The 20,384-nt window shown below is 45.9% G+C and overlaps 1 protein-coding gene across 9 annotated transcripts in view; it reads right to left on the bottom strand.

Annotated features, from left to right (window-relative positions):
* LOC139262850 (prolyl 4-hydroxylase subunit alpha-2-like) overlaps nucleotides 1-20,384 on the bottom strand; it is a 156,956-nt gene that overhangs the window by 40,281 nt on the left and 96,291 nt on the right. For all 9 annotated transcript variants that reach the window (XM_070878045.1, XM_070878049.1, XM_070878048.1 and 6 more), the window contains 2 exons: nucleotides 20,201-20,374; nucleotides 9,130-9,200 (listed from right to left, as the gene is read on the bottom strand). In XM_070878045.1, coding sequence (XP_070734146.1) covers nucleotides 9,130-9,200; nucleotides 20,201-20,374 — 245 coding nt within the window. The remainder of the gene's footprint in view (nucleotides 1-9,129; nucleotides 9,201-20,200; nucleotides 20,375-20,384) is intronic.

Here is a 20,384-nt window from a genome sequence, read left to right as displayed (position 1 = left end):
CCTTAGTGACACACTAATAGTGACAGACTGGACCATAGTGACACAGTGATAGTGACAGACTGGACCAGTGTTTCACTATCAGTCTGTCACTACCACAGTGACACACGGATAGTGACACACTGATAGTGACAGACTGGATCATTGTGACACACTGATAGTGACAGACTGGACCTTAGTGACACACTGATAGTGACAGGCTGGACACCAGGGACACACTGATAGTGACAGACTGGACCATAGTGACACAGTGATAGTGACAGACTGGTAGTGACAGACTGATAGTGACACACTGGTCCACAGTGACACACGGATAGCGGCACACTGATAGTGACACACTGATAGTGACACACTGGACCACAGTGACACACTGATAGTGACACACTGATCGTGACAAGCTGGACCACAATGATAAACTGATAGTGATAGGCTGGACCATAGTGACACATGGATAGTGACACACTGATAGTGACAGTCTGATCCACAGTGACACACGGATAGTGACACACTGATAGTGACAGGCTGGACATAATGACACACTGATAGTGACAGACTGGACCATTGTGACACACTGATAGTGACAGGCTGGACCACAGGGACACACTGATAGTGACAGGTTGGACCACAGTGACACACTGATAGTGACAGTCTGGTCCACAGTGACACACTGATAGTGACAGACTGGACCATAGTGACACACTGATAGTGACACACTGGACCACAAGGGCACACTGATAGTGACACACTGTAAGTGATAGACCGATATTGACAGGCTGTACCACAGGGCCATTGATAGTGACAGGCTGGAGCACAGTGACACACGGATAGTGACACACTGATAGTGACAGGCTGGATCACAATGACACACTGATAGTGACAGACTGGACCACAGGGACACACTGATGTGACAGCCTGAACCATAGTGACACAGTGATAGTGACAGACTGGACCACAGGAACACACTGATGTGACACACTGATAGTGACAGACTGGACCATGGTGACACACTGATAGTGACAAACTAATAGTGACAGATTGGATTATAGGGACACACTGATAGTGACATGCTGGACCACAGTGACACGCTGATAGTGACAGGCTGAACCACAGTGACACACTGATAATGACAGTCTGGTCCATAGTGACACATGGATAGTGACACACTGATAGTGGCAGTCTGGTTCACAGTGACACACGGATAGTGACACACTAATAGTGACAGACTGGGCCATAGTGACATAGTGCTAGTGACACACTGGACCACAGGGACACACTGATAGTGACAGACTGGACCATGGTGACACACTGATAGTGACAAACTAATAGTGACAGATTGGATTATAGGGACACACTGATAGTGACATGCTGGACCACAGTGACATGCTGATAGTGACAGGCTGAACCACAGTGACACACTGATAGTGACACACTTATAGTGACAGGCTGGACCAAAGTGATACACTGATAATGACAGTCTGGTCCATAGTGACACACGGATAGTGACACACTGATAATGGCAGTCTGGTTCACAGTGACACACGGATAGTGACACACTAATAGTGACAGATTGGGCCATAGTGACATAGTGCTAGTGACACACTGGACCACAGGGACACACTGATAGTGACAGACTGGACCATAGAGTCACACTGATAGTGACACACTGATAGTGACAGACTGGACCATAGTGACATACTGATAGTGACACACTGATAGTGACAGACTGGACCATAGTGACATACTGATAGTGACACACTGATAGTGACAGACTGGATCATAGTGACACACTGATAGTGACACATTGATAGTGACAGACTGGACCATAGTGACATACTGATAGTGACACACTGATAGTGACAGACTGGACCGTAGTGACATACTGATAGTGACACACTGATAGTGACAGACTGGACCATAGAGACAGACTGATAGTGACACACTGATAGTGAAACTGGAGCACAGTAACACACTGATAGTGACAGACTGGACCATAGTGACACACTGATAGTGACAGACTGATAGTGACAGACTGGACCATTATGACACACTGATAGTGAAAGACTGGACACCAGGAACACACTGATAGTGACAGACTGGACCATAGTAACACACTGATAGTGGCACACTGGACCACAGGGACAGGCTGATAGTGACAGACTGATAGTGACAGACTGGACCACAATGACACAGTGATAGTGACACACTGATATTGACAGACTGAACCACAGTGACACACTGATAGTGACACACTGATAGTGACAGGCTGGACCACAGTGACACCCTGATAGTGATACACCGATAGTGATAGGCTGGACCATAGTGACACACTGATAGTGACAGACTGGACCACAGGGACACACTGATGTGACAGACTGATCGTGACACACTGATAGTGCCAAACTGGACTATAGTGATACACTGATAGTGACCCTCAGGGACACATTGATAGTGACACATCGATAGTGACACACCGATAGTGACACACTGATAGTGACAAACTGGACCATAGTGACACAGTGATATTGACAGACTGATAGTGACAGACTGGACCATTGTGACACACTGATAGTGACACATTGATAGTGACTGACTGGACACCAGGGACACACTGATAGTGACAGACTGGACCATAGTAATACACTGATAGTGACACACTAATAGTGACAGATTGGACCATAGTGACACAGTGATAGTGACAGACTGGTAGTGACAGACTGATAGTGACACACTGGTCCACAGTGACACACTGATCGTGACAAGCTGGACCACAATGACAAACTGATAGTGACAGGCTGGACCATAGTGACACATGGATAGTGACACACTGATAGTGACAGTCTGGTCCACAGTGACACACGGATAGTGACACACTGATAGTGACAGGCTGGACATAATGACACACTGATAGTGACAGACTGGACCATAGTGACACACTGATAGTGACAGGCTGGACCACAGGGACACACTGATAGTGACAGGCTGGACCACAGTGACACACTGATAGTGACAGGTTGGACCACAGTGACACACTGATAGTGACAGTCTGGTCCACAGTGACACACGGATAGTGACAGACTGGACCATAGTGACACACTTGTTAGTGACACACTGAATCACAAGGGCACACTGATAGTGACACACTGTAAGTGATAAACCGATAGTGACAGGCTGGACCACAGGGCCACTGATAGTGACAGGCTGGACCACAGTGACACACTGATAGTGACACACTGATAGTGACAGTTTGGTCCACAGTGACACATGGATAGTGACACACTTATAGTGACAGACTGGACCACAGGGACACACTGATGTGACAGACTGATAGTGACAGCTTGAACCATAGTGACACACTTATAGTGACAGACTGGACCACAGGAACACACTGATGTGACACATTGATAGTGACACACTGGACCATGGTGACACACTGATAGTGACAAACTAATAGTGACAGATTGGATTATAGGGACACACTGATAGTGACATGCTGGACCACAGTGACACGCTGATAGTGACAGGCTGAACCACAGTGACACACTGATAGTGACACACTTATAGTGACAGGCTGGACCACAGTGACACACTGATAATGACAGGCTGGAACTCAATGACACACTGATAGTGACACACTTATCGTGACAGGCTGGACCACAGTGACACACTGATAGTGACAGGCTGGACCACAGTGACACACTGATAGTGGCAGACTGGTCCATAGTGACACACGGATAGTGACACACTGATAGTGGCAGTCTGGTCCACAGTGACACACGGATAGTGACACACTGATAGTGTCAGACTGGACCATAGTGACAGACTGTTGGTGACACACTGATAGTGACAGACTGGACCATAGTGACACACTGATAGTGACAGACTGATAGTGACACACTGATAGTGACAGACTGGACCATAGTGACACACTGATAGTAACACACTGATAGTGACACACTGATCGTGACAGATTGATAGTGACATCCTGATAGTGACACACTGATAGTGACAGTCTGGATCATAGTGACACACAGATAGTGACACACTGATAGTGACAGGCTGGACCACAGTGACACACTGATAGTGATACACTGATAGTGACACACTGATAGTGACACACTGATAGTGGCAGACTGGACCAATGTAACACACTGATAGTGACAGACTGATAGTGACGGACTGAACCATAGTGACACACTGATAGTGACACACTGGACCACAGGGACAGGCTGATAATGACAGACTTATAGTGACAGACTGGACCATAGTGACAATGTGATAGTGACAGACTGATTGTGGCACACTGATAGTGACGGACTGGACCATAGTGACACAGTGATAGTGACACACCGATATTGACAGACTGGGCCACAGTGACACACCGATAGTGACACACTGATAGTGACAGGCTGGACCACAGTGACACCCTGATAGTGACACACTGATAGTGACAGGCTGGACCACAGTGACACAGTGATAGTGATACACTGGTAGTGACAGACTGATCGTGACACACTGTTAGTGACAGACCGTTAGTGACAGGCTGGACCACAGGGCCACTGATAGTGACAGGTTGGACCACAGTGACACACGGATAGTGACAGACTGATAGTGCCAAACTGGACCATAGTGACACAGTGATAATGACAGATTGATAGTGACACACTGATAGTGACAGACTGGACCATAGTGACACCCTGATAGTGACACACTGGACCACAGCGACACACATATAGTGACACTCTGATGGTGACAGACTGCACCATTGTGACACACTGATAGTGACACACTAATAGTGACAGACTGGACCATAGTGACACAGTGATAGTGACAGACTGATAGTGATACATAGTGACACATTGGTCCACAGTGACACATGGATAGTGACACACTGATAGTGACACATTGATATTGACACATTGATAGTGACAGACTGGACCACGGGGACACACTGATAGTGACACACTGATAGTGACACACCGATAGTGACAGACTGGACTATTGTGACACATTGATAGTGACACACTGATAGTGACAGACTGGATACCAAGGACACACTGATAGTGACAGACTGGACCATAGTAACACACTGATAGTGACAGACTGATAGTGACACACTGGTCCACAGTGACACACTGATAGTGACAGACTGGACCACAGGGACACACTGATAGTGACAGACTGAACCATACTGACACACTGATAGTGACAGACTGGACTACAGGGGCACACTGGTGGTGACTGACTGATAGTGACACACTGATAGTGATAGGCTACCATACATTTTTAATTTGAAACCATCAATTTATTTGGTCCAACTTTATGCTCCTTTTTATCTAATTTCCGAAAGCTCGGCGATGGACAGATTGGCATCGCAGATCAGGAAAGAGAAGGCAAGTCCATGAAGAGTTTCAGATTGAATTGAGAGCCTATTGTTTCAGTAGCAAATGTTAATAAGGTGTTCAAAAACAAAAGTGACAACCATTTAATTACCTGCCACTGTTTCATGGCATCACAGCAACCCCACAACCAGACTGCAATGTCTTTCATTTCAATGAAGACGGGTTCATGTCCTTTCATCAGGCCCTGAAGATTATCACCCAAAACTTCAGTCTATCTTTCTCTTTCAGTCACTGAGCAACCTCACTGTGCATTTGTATGGCTTTCATTTGGGGAGCCTTTTTTTAAAGTGGGATTGGTGGGGGTGGGGGGAGGAACAGAAATGTCCTGTGCCATTTTCATCATAAAAATGCCACGTGCAAGTGACATGTGTCTCACTATGGCTAACATCATTACATTATTTGTTTGCAAACAAACTACTCTCTGTAAAGCCCCAACATCTTCAGGAGACAGGAAAAAGCTAGTCATGTGACATGAAATCTCTCACTCATCCCTTTGTCCCAGTCTTTCTATTGATATGGCTGTGGTCCTTCAACCCGTGAACTTTTACCTCTTCCTACTTCAGGCTGTATAGTTCTTGATCGGCCGGCATTGACACGATGGGCCGAAATGGCCTCCTTCCATGCCATAAATTTCTATGATTCTCTGATCCTTCTACGCTACAAATATGCCACTCTACACAGTCTTTCTTCTCCCTACATTCTCAGTTATGAATGAAGTCATTCTTTCCCACAAATGCTACACTGCGGAATGCCTTAACTCCATCACTTATCCCTTTTCTTCCGACTTCAAGACTTTTCCCTTCCTTTTTGATCAGATGTTCTCCCTTCACTCCTCCTCACCTGACGATATTGCCATGGTACAATTCCATGGATGCTGCTTGCTCTCCAATACCTTGTCCAGGTAGTCACTCCCCACGTGAGCCCAGACAGCGAGTGTAAGTTTGCTATTTTGACAATGGGGGCCATCACAACGAATCCTATGCTCACCGGGGATTTAGACAGCCACACTTGCACCGGACGGAAACCCTGACCAAGTTTTTCCTCCCTAACCCAAGGCGCCGAGACCAATGGTACTGACCCTAACTTAGCAAGGACCAAGAGTTTCTATCCTCAAAACTCAAGATTGGTGTCAAAGCAATCACTAATTCCTGGTTAACTTCAGCTTCCCATCCACTCCTTTTAACCATGGTGGAGTCCTGCACCAAGAGCTGTGGTCATCTGCCTGGATTTCTAAATGTAAACAATGTTGGCCATAATATCTGATAGGATGGTGCCTCTTTATTGCTGAACAGTCCTTGATGACCTTCTAAAGCTTTTCCTGAAGTAGAAAAACTGGCATCAAATTCGAATTTGAGGAGGAGAGAGAAGCAGAGAGCACATCACATCATACTTTTCTCTCATCAGCTCAAATTCACACCAGAGAGAGAATAAAAGCCTTTCCTCACTTTAGTTTCCTTAAAAAAATAGCCTTCAGTCCAATTTTTAAACTCGCACCAAGTCCCGCTCACCCATCACCCCTACGCTCCCTGACCTACAATGGCTCACGGTTAAGCAAGGCCTCAATTTCAAAATTCTCATTCTTGTTTTCAAATCTCTCCATGGCCTCGCTCCTCCTTATCTTGTAAGCTCCTCCAGCCCCACAATCCTGCACACTCCCCCTACAATACATCTGTGCTCCTTTAATTCTGCCCTCTTGAGCATCCTTGATTATAATCGCTCCACCATTGGTGGCCATGTCTTCTGTTGACTAGGTCCTAAGCTCTGGAATTCCCTCCCTAAATCTTTCTGCCTCTCTACCTCTATTTCTTCCTTTAAAACTCTCCTTAAAACCTACCTCTTTGACCAAGCATCTGCCCTAATTTCTCTTTATGTCGCTCAGTGTCAATTTTGCTTGTCTTATAATACTTCTGTGAAGCGCCTTGGGACGTTTTATGACATTAAAGCGCTATATAAATACAAATTGTTGTCATTGTTGCCCCTGGTGGGCATGAGTTCACAGCACAGCCTGTAACTCCTCACTAACTGGCCAATCCCAGACAGCAGACCCAGAATAGCTAGTGTGAGTGGATATCTAAACTAGGCAGAATTTACTCCTGCACGTGAGATTTGGCCTGAGTGAGCTGGATAGCAATGCCAGAGGAGTTCATTCTCTGGGTTTATGCCAGTGGCACACACACTCACCCACGGGCAGCACATGTTGGAAAATCGGCCCCAGGTGTAAGATGTAGAAAAACTGCACTTCACTCACCAGCATTTACATCCAACAAAATAATCCAATATTTAACAGCAGAAAGGCATCACGTTCTTGTGCAAAAGAACATTCCGATGTCTGAATAGCTTTATGTTGCCACCTACTGTTGAACTTGACAATGGTCAGCTTGCGCCTGGCAATCTGTGTAAACCATAAAGGCCACTTCTCAGCATTTCCCAAGATATCACAAGATCTATTTGGAACTCAGTGAGCTAAGATTTTGAATTATATGATATTTATCACACCAGGAAATCATTCAGCACAGAGAAGGAGGCCATTCAGCCCTACATGTCTGTGCCGACTCTTTGGTAGAGCTGTCCAGTTAGTCACACTTGCCTAACCCTAAAAAATGTTCCTTTTCCAGTACTTATCCAATTGTTACTATTGAACTCGCTTCCACCACAATTTCAGGCAGTGCATTCCAGATCATAACAACTCACTGCGTAAAAAGAATTCTCCTCATCTCCCCTCTGTTTTTTTTGCCAATTATTTTAAATCGTTATCCTCTGCTTACCGACCCACATTGGCATAAATATGTAAGCTTTAAGATGGCAGATTTCATCAAAAGGATATTTTTTGAATAAATCTGCCATCTTAAAGCTTACATAGTTATGCCAATATCTTACCTGTTCTGTCACACTCAATGCACATTCACTCTAAATCATCCTCAGTACCTCAAAACTGTGGAACTCTTAAATTCTCAGTCTGTCCTTCCTTTCAAAACCCCTACGTATCGTCTAACCACTACTTCTCAACGAATCTAATTTTTCTGCTCCTACTTTTCTGAACCTTAGTGTTTTCCGCACTACCTACCTGTGACTCCAATTTACATTTCTCAACAAAATCTCTCTCTTTTCCCTTTCACTGCTGTGGCTGCACTTCTGTCTTCAGTTGGGGTATCACCGGGTATGGGCCATAGGCACCTCTTTGATCTTTGTAGCATTGTGCCTGGAACAAGTCCCTTCCTTAGAATCACTCAGTGATAACTCTGCCAGGGAAGGTAGGAACTAATGAAGCTCGCCCAATTGGTAAGTTTGAATCGCCATGGTTGGCAGCAAAACATTCGATTACTGGCCCAAAGTTTAAGCAATGTAGAAATGGTTTTAAGTATTAAAGTATAAGATCCATTTCAATAAAATGAGGAAAAAACAACAAATTAAAACGCTCCACTTATGGGAACGCATAAAGAAATCGTGTTCATGTTACAATAAATGATAACCCTAGGGAAACGTGTGTGTGTGTGTGTGTGTGTGTGTGTGTTTTGTCCTGAATGGTACTGAAACAGTGTCAGGTTGAAACAGATACTTGTTATTTGCAAGAAGCTTTGGCACTAATATTAAGATTGCCACCTCGACATCTTCACATGCAGTTGTTTGAATGCTACAAGCCATTCCTCTTTCCCCCACGGCCCCCCGAAATGCTTGTAAGAATAGAATATGATTTGGCACCCAGAGACCCCATGGCTTTCTGTTCAAAGCTTACCTTTTTGATACTCTGTAATTGGCTACAGTTAGATCACCCGTTTTAGGGTCACGCACTGTTGCTCGAGCCAGCTGTGTTAAAAAAATGAAATGTGATAAATCACAGGAGAAGCACAAACAAAGACAACAAGCAAAGCCTCCAGGTTTTATTTTTGATTGGCCATCTGATTTGACAGCAGACGGTTAAAAGCGGCTATGAAGCCAATCAAAAACCCTGTTTGCTTTGGCTGCCATGGCAATCATCTTACCTCTTACTGATTCTATAGTTCGCTACTTCTAGGGTCCCCGTGACTGAGTTCCTAACTGTGGCTCTGACCAACTGTGAGATTGAAAGATCAGAAAGTAAGTTGGCTCTTTCAACAACAAAAGTAGATTTAAAAGTGAATACATTTGGACAGTTTTATGGTGAACCCCTATGCTAACCGCCATTTGATCACTGTGTCCCATAATGACTTTCAATTGAATGACTGTCATCAAACAAATGGCTTTATCCAAGATGCTTCTTGAAGCAGCTCTGAGAGAGCTGGTCATGTGGCATCAAATGGCTGTGGGTTGTGGCACTGGATCACATCCTGCTCTACTGTTGCTGGATCTTGGCATTCATCAACAGCAAGGCACAGAACACAAAGATCCAAGTCACCCTGACCACTTGGGTCAAGGACAGCAGCTGCCATACGGATAATAAGTGCCAAACACTGGGCGGAGGGCAGAGATTGAGGACTCAGTTTTCCTCACGTATTGGAGAGAGATTTTCCAGCACTCTGCTGCACCAGCCACTCACTGTTTGTTCCATCATGACAACATTAGATTTATGCACCAGTAAGATGTCCATAGAAACATAGAAACACAGGAAATAGGTGCAGGAGTAGGCCATCCAGCCCTTCGAGCCTGCACCACCATTCAATAAGATCATGGCTGATCATTCCTTCAGTACCCCGTTCCAGCTTTCTCTCCATACCCCTAGATCCCTTTAGCCGCAAGGGCAATATCTAACTCCCTCTTGAATATATCCAATGAACTGGCATCACCAACTCTCTGCGGTAGGGAATTCCATAGGTTAACAACTCTCTGAGTGAAGAAGTTCCTCCTCATCTCAGTCCTAAATGACTTAGCCCTTATCCTACGACTATGTCCCCTGGCTTTGGACTTCCCCAACATCGGGAACATTCTTCCTGCATCTAACCTGTCCAGTCCTGTCAGAATTTTATATGTTTCTATGAGATCCCCTCTCATCCTTCTAAACTCCAGTGAAAATAGGTCCAGTCGATCCAGTCTCTCCTCATATGTCAGTCCTGCCATCCCAGGAATCAGTCTGGTGAACCTCTGCTGCACTCCCTCAATAGCAAGAACGTCCTTCCTCAGATTAGGGGACCAAAACTGAACACAATATTCCAGGTGGGGCCTCACCAAGGCACTGAACAACTGCAGTAAGTCTTCCCTGGTCCTATACGCAAATCCCCTTGCTATGAAGGCCAACATACCATTTGCCTTCTTCACTGCCTGCTGTACCTGCATGCCAACCTTCATGACACCCAGGTCTCGCTGCACCTCCCCTTTTCCTAATCTGCCGCCATTCAGATAATATTTGCCTTCGTGTTTTTGCCCCCAAAGTGGATAACCTCACATTTATCCACATTATACTGCATCTGCCATGTATTTGCCCACGCGCCTAACCTGTCCAAAGCACCCTGCAGCCTCTTAGCGTCCTCCTCACAGCTCACACCACCACCCAGTTTAGTGTCATCTGCAAACTTGGAGATATTGCATTCAATTCCATCATCCAGATAATTAATATATATTGTAAAGAGCTGGGGTCCCAGCACTGAGCCCTGCGGCACTCCACTAGTCACTGCCTGCCATTCTGAAAAGGACACGTTAATCTCGACTCTCTGCTTCCTGTCTGCCAACCAGTTCTCCATCCACGTCAGTACATTACTCCCAAAACCATGTGCTTTGATTTTGCACACCAATCTCTTGTGTGGGACCTTGTCAAAAGCCTTTTGAAAGTCCAAATACACCACATCCACTGGTTCTCCCTTGTCCACTCTACTAGTTACATCCTCAAAAAATTCCACAACATTTGTCAAGCATGATTTCCCCTTATAAATCCATGCTGACTTGGACCAATCCTATCACTGCTTTCCAATTGTGCTGCTATTTCATCCTTAATGATTGATTCCAACATTTTCCCCACGACTGATGTCAGATTAACCGGTCTATAATTACCTGTTTTCTCTCTCCCTCCTTTTTGAAAAAGTGGTGTTACATCAGCCATAGGAACTGATCCAGAGTCGATAGACTGTTGGAAAATTATCACCAATGCAACCACTATTTCTAGGGCCACTTCCTTAAGTACTCTGGGATGTAGACTACCAGGTGCTAGGGATTATCGGCCTTCAATCCCGTCAAATTTCCCCAACACAATTTCCCGCCTAATAAGGATATCCTTCAGTTCCTCCTTCTCACTAGACCTTCGGACCCCTAGTATATCGGGAAGGTTATTTGTGTCTTCCTTTGTGAAGACAGAACCAAAGTACTTGTTCAATTGGTCTGCCATTTCTTTGTTCCCCATTATAAATTCATCCAAATCTGACTGCAAGGGACCAACGTTTGTCTTCACTAATCTTTTTCTCTTCATATATCTATAGAAGCTTTTGCAGTCATTTTTTATGTTTCCAGCAAGCTTCCTCTCGTACTCTATTTCCCCCTCTTAATTAAACCCTTTGTCCTCCTCTGCTGTATTCTAAATTTCTCCCAGTCCTCCGGCTTACTACTTTTTCTGGCTAATTTGTATGCCTCTTCCTTGGATTTAACACTATCCTTAATTTCTCTTGATAGCCACGGTTGAGCCACCTTCCCCGTTTTATTTTTACCCAAGACAGGGATGTATAATTGTTGAAGTTCGTCCATATGATCTTTAAAGGTTTGCCATTGCCTATCCACCGTCAACCCTTTAAGTATCATTTGCCAGTCTAATCTAGCCAATTCGCGCCTCATACCATCAAAGTTACCTTTCCTTAAGTTCAGGACCCTAGCTTCTGAATTAACTTTGTCACTCTCCATCTTAATAAAGAATTCTACCATATTATGGTCACTCTTCCCCAAGGGGCCTCGCACAACAAGATTGCTAATTAGTCCCTTCTCATTACACATCACCTAGTCTAGGATGGCCTGCTCTATGGTTGGTTCCTCGACATATTGGTCTAGAAAACTATCCCTAATACACTCCAGGAAATCCTCCTCCACCGCATTTAGGTTAGCCCAATCAATATATAGATTTAAGTCGCCAATGATTACTGCTGTATCTTTACTGCACACATCCCTTATTTCTTGTTTGATGCTGTCCCCAACCTCACTACTACCGTTTGGTGGCCTGTACACAACTCCAACTAGCGTTTTCTGCCCTTTGATATTCCGTAGCTGCACCCATACCGATTCCACATCATCCAAGCTAATGTCCTTCCTTACAATTGCAATAATTTCCCATTTAACCAGCAACGCCACCCCGCCTCCTTTTCCTTTCTGTCTATCCTTCCTAAATGCTGAGTACCCCTGGATGTTGAGTTCCCAGCCTTGGTCACCCTGGAGCCATATCTCCGTGATGCCAATCACATCATACCCATTAACTGCTATCTGCGCAGTTAATTCGTCCACCTTATTCCGAATACTCCTCGCATTGAGGCACAGAGCCTTCAGGCTTGTCTTTTTAACACACTTTGACCCTTTAGAATTCTGCTGTAATGTGGCCCTTTTTGTTTTTTGCCTTGGGCTTCTCTGCCCTCCACTTTTACTGTTCTCCTTTCTATCTTTTGCTTCTGTCTCCCTGCATAGGTTCCCATCCCCCTGCCATATTAGTTTAACTCCTCCCAAACAGCACTAGCAAACACTCTCCCTGGGACATTGGTTCCGGTCTTGCCCAGGTGTAGATCATCCGGTTTGTACTGGTTCCACCTCCCCCAGAACCGGTTCCAATGTCCATCAAAGCTGCTGAAATGTCATTAAAACCCAACTAGCTAACTGATGTCAGAAATGTCAGTATCTGTAGAGAGACAGATAAGTTAACATTTCAGGGGTAGACCCCATGTTAAACTCACCTCTTCTCTCCACAGATGCTGACTAACCCATTGAGTGTTGACTAGCATTTTCTGTTTTTGGGTATCTCTGGCAAGACCAGCATTTATTGCCCCTTCCTAATTTTCCTTGACAAGATAGTGATGAGCCGACTTTGTGAACCGCTGCAGTCCGTGTGGTGAAGGTACTCCTACAGTGCTCTTAGGGAGGGAGTTCCAGGATTTTAACCCAGCGACAAACGGCTGGTGTGTGACTTGGTGGGGAACTTGGAGGTGGTGGTGTTCCCATGTGCCTGCTGCCCTAGGTGGTAGACGTCGCGGGTTCTGAAAGTGCATTCGAAGGAGCCTTGATGAGTTCTGGTTTATTAATGTCCTTCAGGTAAAGGAACCTGCCTGCCATTTTATTCTAGATTACTTATGACTACAGTCATACACTACATTTTTTCTTATTCATTCTTGGAATGTGGGCGTCTTAAGCAAGGCCAGCATTTATTGCCTATCCCTGATTGCCCTTGAGAAGATGGTGGTGAGATGACTTCTTGAACCGCTGCAGTCCTTGTGGTGAAGGTACTCCCACAGTGCATTTGACGGGGTGGGGGGGGGGGGGCAGGGCGAGTTCCAGGATTTTGACCCAACGATGATGAAGGAACGGTGATATACTTCCAAGTCAGGATGGTGTGTGACTTGATGGGGAACTTGCATGTGTTGGTGTTCCCATGCGCCTGCTGCCCTTATCCTTCTAGGTGATTGATGTTGCGGGTTTGCTGTCGAAGAAGCTTTGGTGAGTTGCTGCAGTACATCTTGTAGATGGTACACACTGCAGCCACGGTGCGCCGGTGGTGGAGGGAGTGAATGTTGAAGGTGGTGGATGAGGTGCCAATCAAGCATACTGCTTTGTCTTTGATGGTGCGAGCTTCTTGAGTGTTGTTGGAGCTGCACTCATCCAGGCAAGTGGAGAGTATTCCATCACACTGCTGACTTGTGCCTTGTAGATGGTGGAAAAGGCTTTGGGAAGTTAGGAGGTGAGACACTCACCACAGAATACCCAGCCTCTGACCTGCTCTTGTTGCCACGGTATTTATGTGGCTGCTCCAGTTAAGTTTGTGGTCAATGCTGACCCCTAGGATGTTGATGGTGGGAGATTTGGCGATGGTAATGTTGTTGAATATCAAGGGACAGTGGTTAGACTCTCTCTTGCTGGAGCTGGTCATTGCCTGGTGCTTGTGAGGCACGAATGTTACTTGCCACTTTTGCCAAGCCTAAATGTCATCCAGGTCTTGCTGCATGTGGGCATAGACTGCTTCATTATCTGAGGAGTTGTGAATGGCACTGAACAATGTGCAGTTATCAGTGAACACCCCCAGTTCTGACCTTATGATGGAGGGAAGGTCATTGATGAAGCAGCAGAAGATGGTTGGGCCTAGGACACTGCCCTGAGAAACTCCTGCAGCGATGGGGATGAGATGATTGACCTCCAACCACCACAGCCATCTTCCTTTGTGCTAGGTATGATTCCAACCAACGGAGAGTTTCCCCCCGATTTCCATTGACTTCAATTTTACTCGGGCTCCTGGATGCCACACTTGGTCAAAATGCAGCCTTGCTGTCGAGGGCAGTCACTCTCACCTCACCTCTAGAATTCAGCTCTTTTGTCCATGTTTGGACCAAGGCTGTAATGGGTCTGGAACTGAGTGGTCCTGGCAGAACCCAAACTGAGCATCAGTGAGCAGGTTATTGGTGAGTAAGTGCCGCTTGCTAGCAGTGTCGATGACACCTTCCATCACTTTGCTGATGATTGAGAGTAGACTGATGGGGCGGTAATTGGCCGGATTGGATTTGTCCCGCTTTTTGTGAAAAAGACATACCTGAGTAGCTTTCCACAAAGTTGGGTAAATGCCAGTGTTGTAGCTATACTGGAACAGCTTGGCTAGAGGCACGGCTAATTCTGAAACACAAGCCTTCAGCACAACAGCTGAGATGTTGTCGGAGACCATAGGGTTTGCTGTATCCAATACGCTTAGTCGTTTCTTGATATCACGTGCAGTGAATCAAATTGGCTGAAGACTGGCTTCTGTGATGGTGAGGACCTCAGGAGATGGCTGAGATGGATCATCCACTCGGCACTTCTGGCTGAATATGGTTCCAATTGCTTCAGCCTTGTCTTTTGCACTTGCGTGCTGGGCTCCACCATCATTGAGGATGGGGATATTCATGGAGCTTCTTCCTCCCGTTAATTGTTTAATGGTTCACCACCATTCACGACTCGATGTGGCAGAAATGCAGAGCTTTGATCTGATCCGTTGACCGTAGCATGCTGCTTCTGCTACTTAGCGTGCATGTGTTGCAGCTTCCCCAGGTTGGCACCTCATTTTCAGGTATGCCTGGTGCTGCTCCTGGCATGCTTTTCTACACTCCTCATTGAACCAGGGTTGGGCCCCGGCTCGATGGTAATGGTAGAATGAGGGGATATGTTGGGCCATGAGGTTGCAGATTGTGGTGGAATACAATTCTGCTCCTGCTGTTGGCCCACAGCGCCTCATGGATGCCCAGGTTTGAGCAGCTAGATCTGTTGTCACACAACACGATGGAGGGTGTCCTCAGTGTGAAGATGGGACTTCGTCTCCACAAGGACTGTGCGGTGGTCACTGTTACCAATGCTGTAATAAGATAGATGAATCGAGGACAGGTAGATTGGTGAGGACAAGGTCAAGTAGGTTTTCCCCTCAGGTTCCATCTCTTATCACCTGCCTCAGGCCCAGTCTGACAACTAATGTCCTTCAGGATATGGTTGGCTTTCAATGCCCTTTATGTGGCCAAGCAAGCCGTTCAGTTGTAAACGATCGCTATGATGTTCAATAATAAGCCACGAAAGCAGACTGACATACTGGCAATGACCCAATTCTTTGTTTTTTTGGTCAAAGTCCTGGAATTCCCTACATAATACCACTTTGGGAGTACCATCACCACAAGGACCACAGCAGTTCAAGTGGAAGGCCTATCACAACCTTGTCAAGGGAACCAGGGATGGGCAATACACATAGCCTTTTCTGCATCCCCCACATCGAGAGAACAAAAGAAAATTATATTTATGCAACTCAAAAGACACCATTGTACATCGCGTTACATTGAGTCTATGCACAGAAACAGGCCATTGAACCCAGCTGGCTTATGCCAACGCTAATTCTTCACAACAGCCTCCTACCACCCCTCTTCATCCAACCCCATGGAGTTTCCGCTTTGGGCACAATTGGTGAAACGGGTGTAATTTGAGCCCAAAATTGTGCCTGTTTTGAGAAGTGTTTTTTTTTTAAGTTTCCATTTGAGCTCATTTGCATATCACTGAAAGCAAGTTCTGCCAAGAAATAGTGCAATCGGGCAGCGTTTTAAAACTTCATTTTTTAAAAAAACAATTTGCTTTAAAAAATATTCGATGATATCTTTAAGAGCAGTTTGATTAAAATGGGTTTATCACCGAGGGGAGACGGGAGTTCCTGCGCCCGCCCCAGCTGCGAAATTGGTGATTACCGCCCCTCACGGGAAGTGGGGCGCAATGTCGCGCGCTCCACTTCCCTTTGGGGCGGGGTCGGGGGCGCTACTCGGGCAGGGGGAGGGACGCTGCGAACTCTGCAGGTCCTTTGCTAGCCTCCACTGGGCCACCAGGGCTGCATGGTGCGGTGGCCACAGCCAAGCACTGAGACGGATTGCACGACGGCGGGCCGGGCCACGCGACAGCAAAGCAGAACGGGCCGACCGGTGAGTCGGCCGAAGAAAAAAAATGGCGGCACGTGGTGCAGCGCACCCTCCCTTTGACATCCGCCTCGGGAGCGGAGGTTGGCCTGGTTCGCGACCCGTGAGACTAGCGCGGGCATCACCTGAAGCAGGCTGGCAGGGTGTTGGCCAATTCCCGACGTGGGGCAGAAGGGGGTCGCCACGCACGGCGATGACGCGGCGGCCCGGGGTGTTACTAGTGGAGAGTGGCGCTACTAGTGTTTGTGCCTCCACTAACTCCCGCCCGATTGCGCGGGGGCCGATAGTGCCCTCTGGGTGAAAACAGTTTCGCGCCCCATTAGCGCCCCCCTGGAGGAGCTAACGGGAGGTGCAGAACACTGGAATTTTGGTCCCGAGCACTTTAAATCACAGTGTCATCTGTGAGTAACCTCATTTTAAATGACTGAAAATGATTACAAAAAAAAAATACAGAATAAGTTTCCAGTTATATTGATGTATAGTAGTCAGTTTCTTAGTAAATTAAAAAAAAATTCAATCTAAAGCTTTTAAAACGTACCCATCGGTGTCCTTGTACCCAAATGACCCAGCTTAATTTTTAGAGCCACCTCGACAGCCAGCAAACAAGCACAATTAGCGGAAACACTTGATGGCGATTAATTCGATCTGGGGATGTGTTCAGTTTTGTGGGAGGGGCCTGTTTCTAGCGCAATGTTTTTTAAAACTGGCGCAAAAGATTGCGAAGACTCATGTCGCGCTGAAGGTAATTTGTGTATTCCACTCTGAACTCTGCCATGATCGACGCATGTCCTGGAAGGACCAGGTTTGATGGCCTGAGTGGCATTTCCTCATCCCTGATTTTTGTTATGTCTCTATATTCACCAACAAGAACCACACACAACAACAACTTGAATTTGCATAACGCCTTTAACGTCGCACAACATCCCGAGGCATTTCACAGGAGCGTTATCAATTACATTTGAACACTTAGACACATAAGGAGATATTAGGATAGGGAAAAGAGTTGGTTTTATGAAGCATCTTAAAGGAGGAGCCAGATGTAGAGAGGCAGAATGCATTCCAGAGCTTAGGGCCGAGGCAGCTGAAGGCACGGCTGCCAATGGTGGAGTGATGAAAATCTGTGATGTGCAAGAGGCCAGAATTGGAGGTCTCACATCTTCAGTGCATATTCAGTGCAAGCTGTGTGGTGGTGAGAAACAGTACAGCAACTGTAACATGTGGTTAACAGGTCTATGTGGTTAATACTGCTATAGTTGCCACAGTGCTATAAATTGGTTACAAACTTCCCCCAGTAGCTCAGTGGGTAAATGAATCACTGGCTGAGGTACTAAGTGATGCAGAAAAGAAAGTTACCACTAATGTGCTGAGTTATCTGATCTCAGGGGTAATGGCAGTTAGGATGCTTCATTAGACTAAGGAAGGAAAGTCGTCCGGAGAAAATGGGCATAAAAGTATTAAAAATCATATATGTACTGACAGGTCTCTCGTAGCATTGCTGATAGTGAGTTGGAGGAATTACTGCTTTATAAAAACTGAGGTGACATCAATAACGTGTGATGGGAGAATGTGCACAGATGTAATTCAGGATCTATTTTAATGTCAAATATTCAATCCTTATCCCTATTTAAACTTTGCTTTTATATTATTATTTTTAGTCGAATAGTAAAATGTGTGGCGAAAGCAGCGACGTAGAGTTGGTTGGAGCACAGGGGTTTCTCTGCAGTAGTAGAGCTTCCCTCTCCCAGCCTCTAACTTAGAATTTTGCTGAGATTACAACCATGGCCGAGACTGCATCAACTAAATCTATCGCAAAATAGCTGTATTTCCTTAAAAATGCATATGGTTGGACAAGCACAAAAAACCTAAAATGGAAACTCTTTAAATTGAGCACGGTGATTTTAAGGCCGTCCCCTCCAACCAAGTATTGACAAAGAAATGATCCAACTTTTTTGTTCAGACGACAATGACTGTCTTAGACTTGCAGCCTGAAGGCCAGAATCGCACAATGGTCTGACTAACAAATGTCCGTTGTTGGAGGACGGCCAGGGAATTCGCTGTTGAAATGACTACTTATGATTTGATCGAAATAAAATTCTTTCATCCAATCCAACATACTTGGACTGAGTTGAAAGAGGATATTTTACATTTGGTGCACGGAAGCAGTTTGATTTGTACATCGGCAATTCTATAATACTGTTCCGAGCTGGTCAATGAGTTTCACAGAGCTCGAATGGCCGAGGTTACTAGCTGACTGTAATATTTTCCACAGTCGATTATTCATGCACACATAAGAATGCATAGGTGACATAAAGAGGGCTATTTCCACCTCCGTAACATCGCCCGTATTTGCTCCTGCCTTAGCTCATCTGCTGCTGAAGCCCTCATCCATGCATTTGTTACCTCTAGACTTGACCATTCCAACACACTCCTGGCTGTCCTCCCACATTCTAGAGGTGATCCAAAACTCGGGAGCCCGTGTCCTAACTCGCACCAAGTCCTGCTCACCCATCACCCCTGTGCTCGCCAACCTACATTGGCTCCCGATTGAGCAACGCCTCGATTTCAAAATTTTCATCCTTGTTTTCAAATCTCTCCATGGCCTTGCCCCTCCCTATCTCTGTAATCTCCTCCAGCCCCACAACCCCAACCACCCCCCCTCCCCACCCCGAGATGTCTGCACTCCTCTAATTCTGCCCTCTTGAGCATCCCTGATTATAATTGCTCAACCATTGGTGGCCGTGCCTTCTGTTGCCGAGGTCCTGAGCTCTGGAATTCCCTGCCTAAACCTCTCCACCTCTCTACCTCCTTCAAGACGCTCCTTAAAACATACCTCTTTGACCAAGCTTTTGGTCACCTGCCCTAATTTCTCCTTATGCGGCTCAGTGTCAATTTTAAAAATCTCATAATACTCCTGTAAAGCGCCTTGGGATGTTTCGCTATATTAAAGGCGCTATATAAATACAAATTGCTGTTGTTGTTGATGAAAGCATCATGCACAGAAAGGCCCAAGTGGGCCCAAATGTCACAGTGAAATAGGCACACTGTAAATGAGATGTGGGATACCATAGCCAGTCAGCTTGCTAGAGTTCTTCATGGGTTCAGGCAGAAAGACGGACGTCGCATGAGCCCATCTTATTAATGGATCAGGCCCTCAACAACTGAGGCCCAAAGGTTAAGCAGACTATAAATCACAACAAGATGTACAAAGCAGCATTGAGACGCACTTTAAGAAATGAAACGGGGTTCTTCACTCACCCTGGGCTTGGCTATCTCTTTAATTCTTTCAATTTCTGCATTGGATAACACCTCGTGGTAACGCACAATGTGCGGACTGTCCCACTCATCCTCTTCTTTGATGGGGGCAATAATTAAGCGAGGGTGGTTGTTGTTGTGATAACGGCAGAACAGCTTTCTTTGTCTTCGAGCAGTCTGCAGGAAA

Source organism: Pristiophorus japonicus, chromosome 4, assembly GCF_044704955.1.
Source record: "Pristiophorus japonicus isolate sPriJap1 chromosome 4, sPriJap1.hap1, whole genome shotgun sequence".
Lineage (NCBI taxonomy): Eukaryota > Metazoa > Chordata > Chondrichthyes > Pristiophoridae > Pristiophorus > Pristiophorus japonicus.
This window is presented reverse-complemented; position numbering and strand designations above follow the sequence as displayed.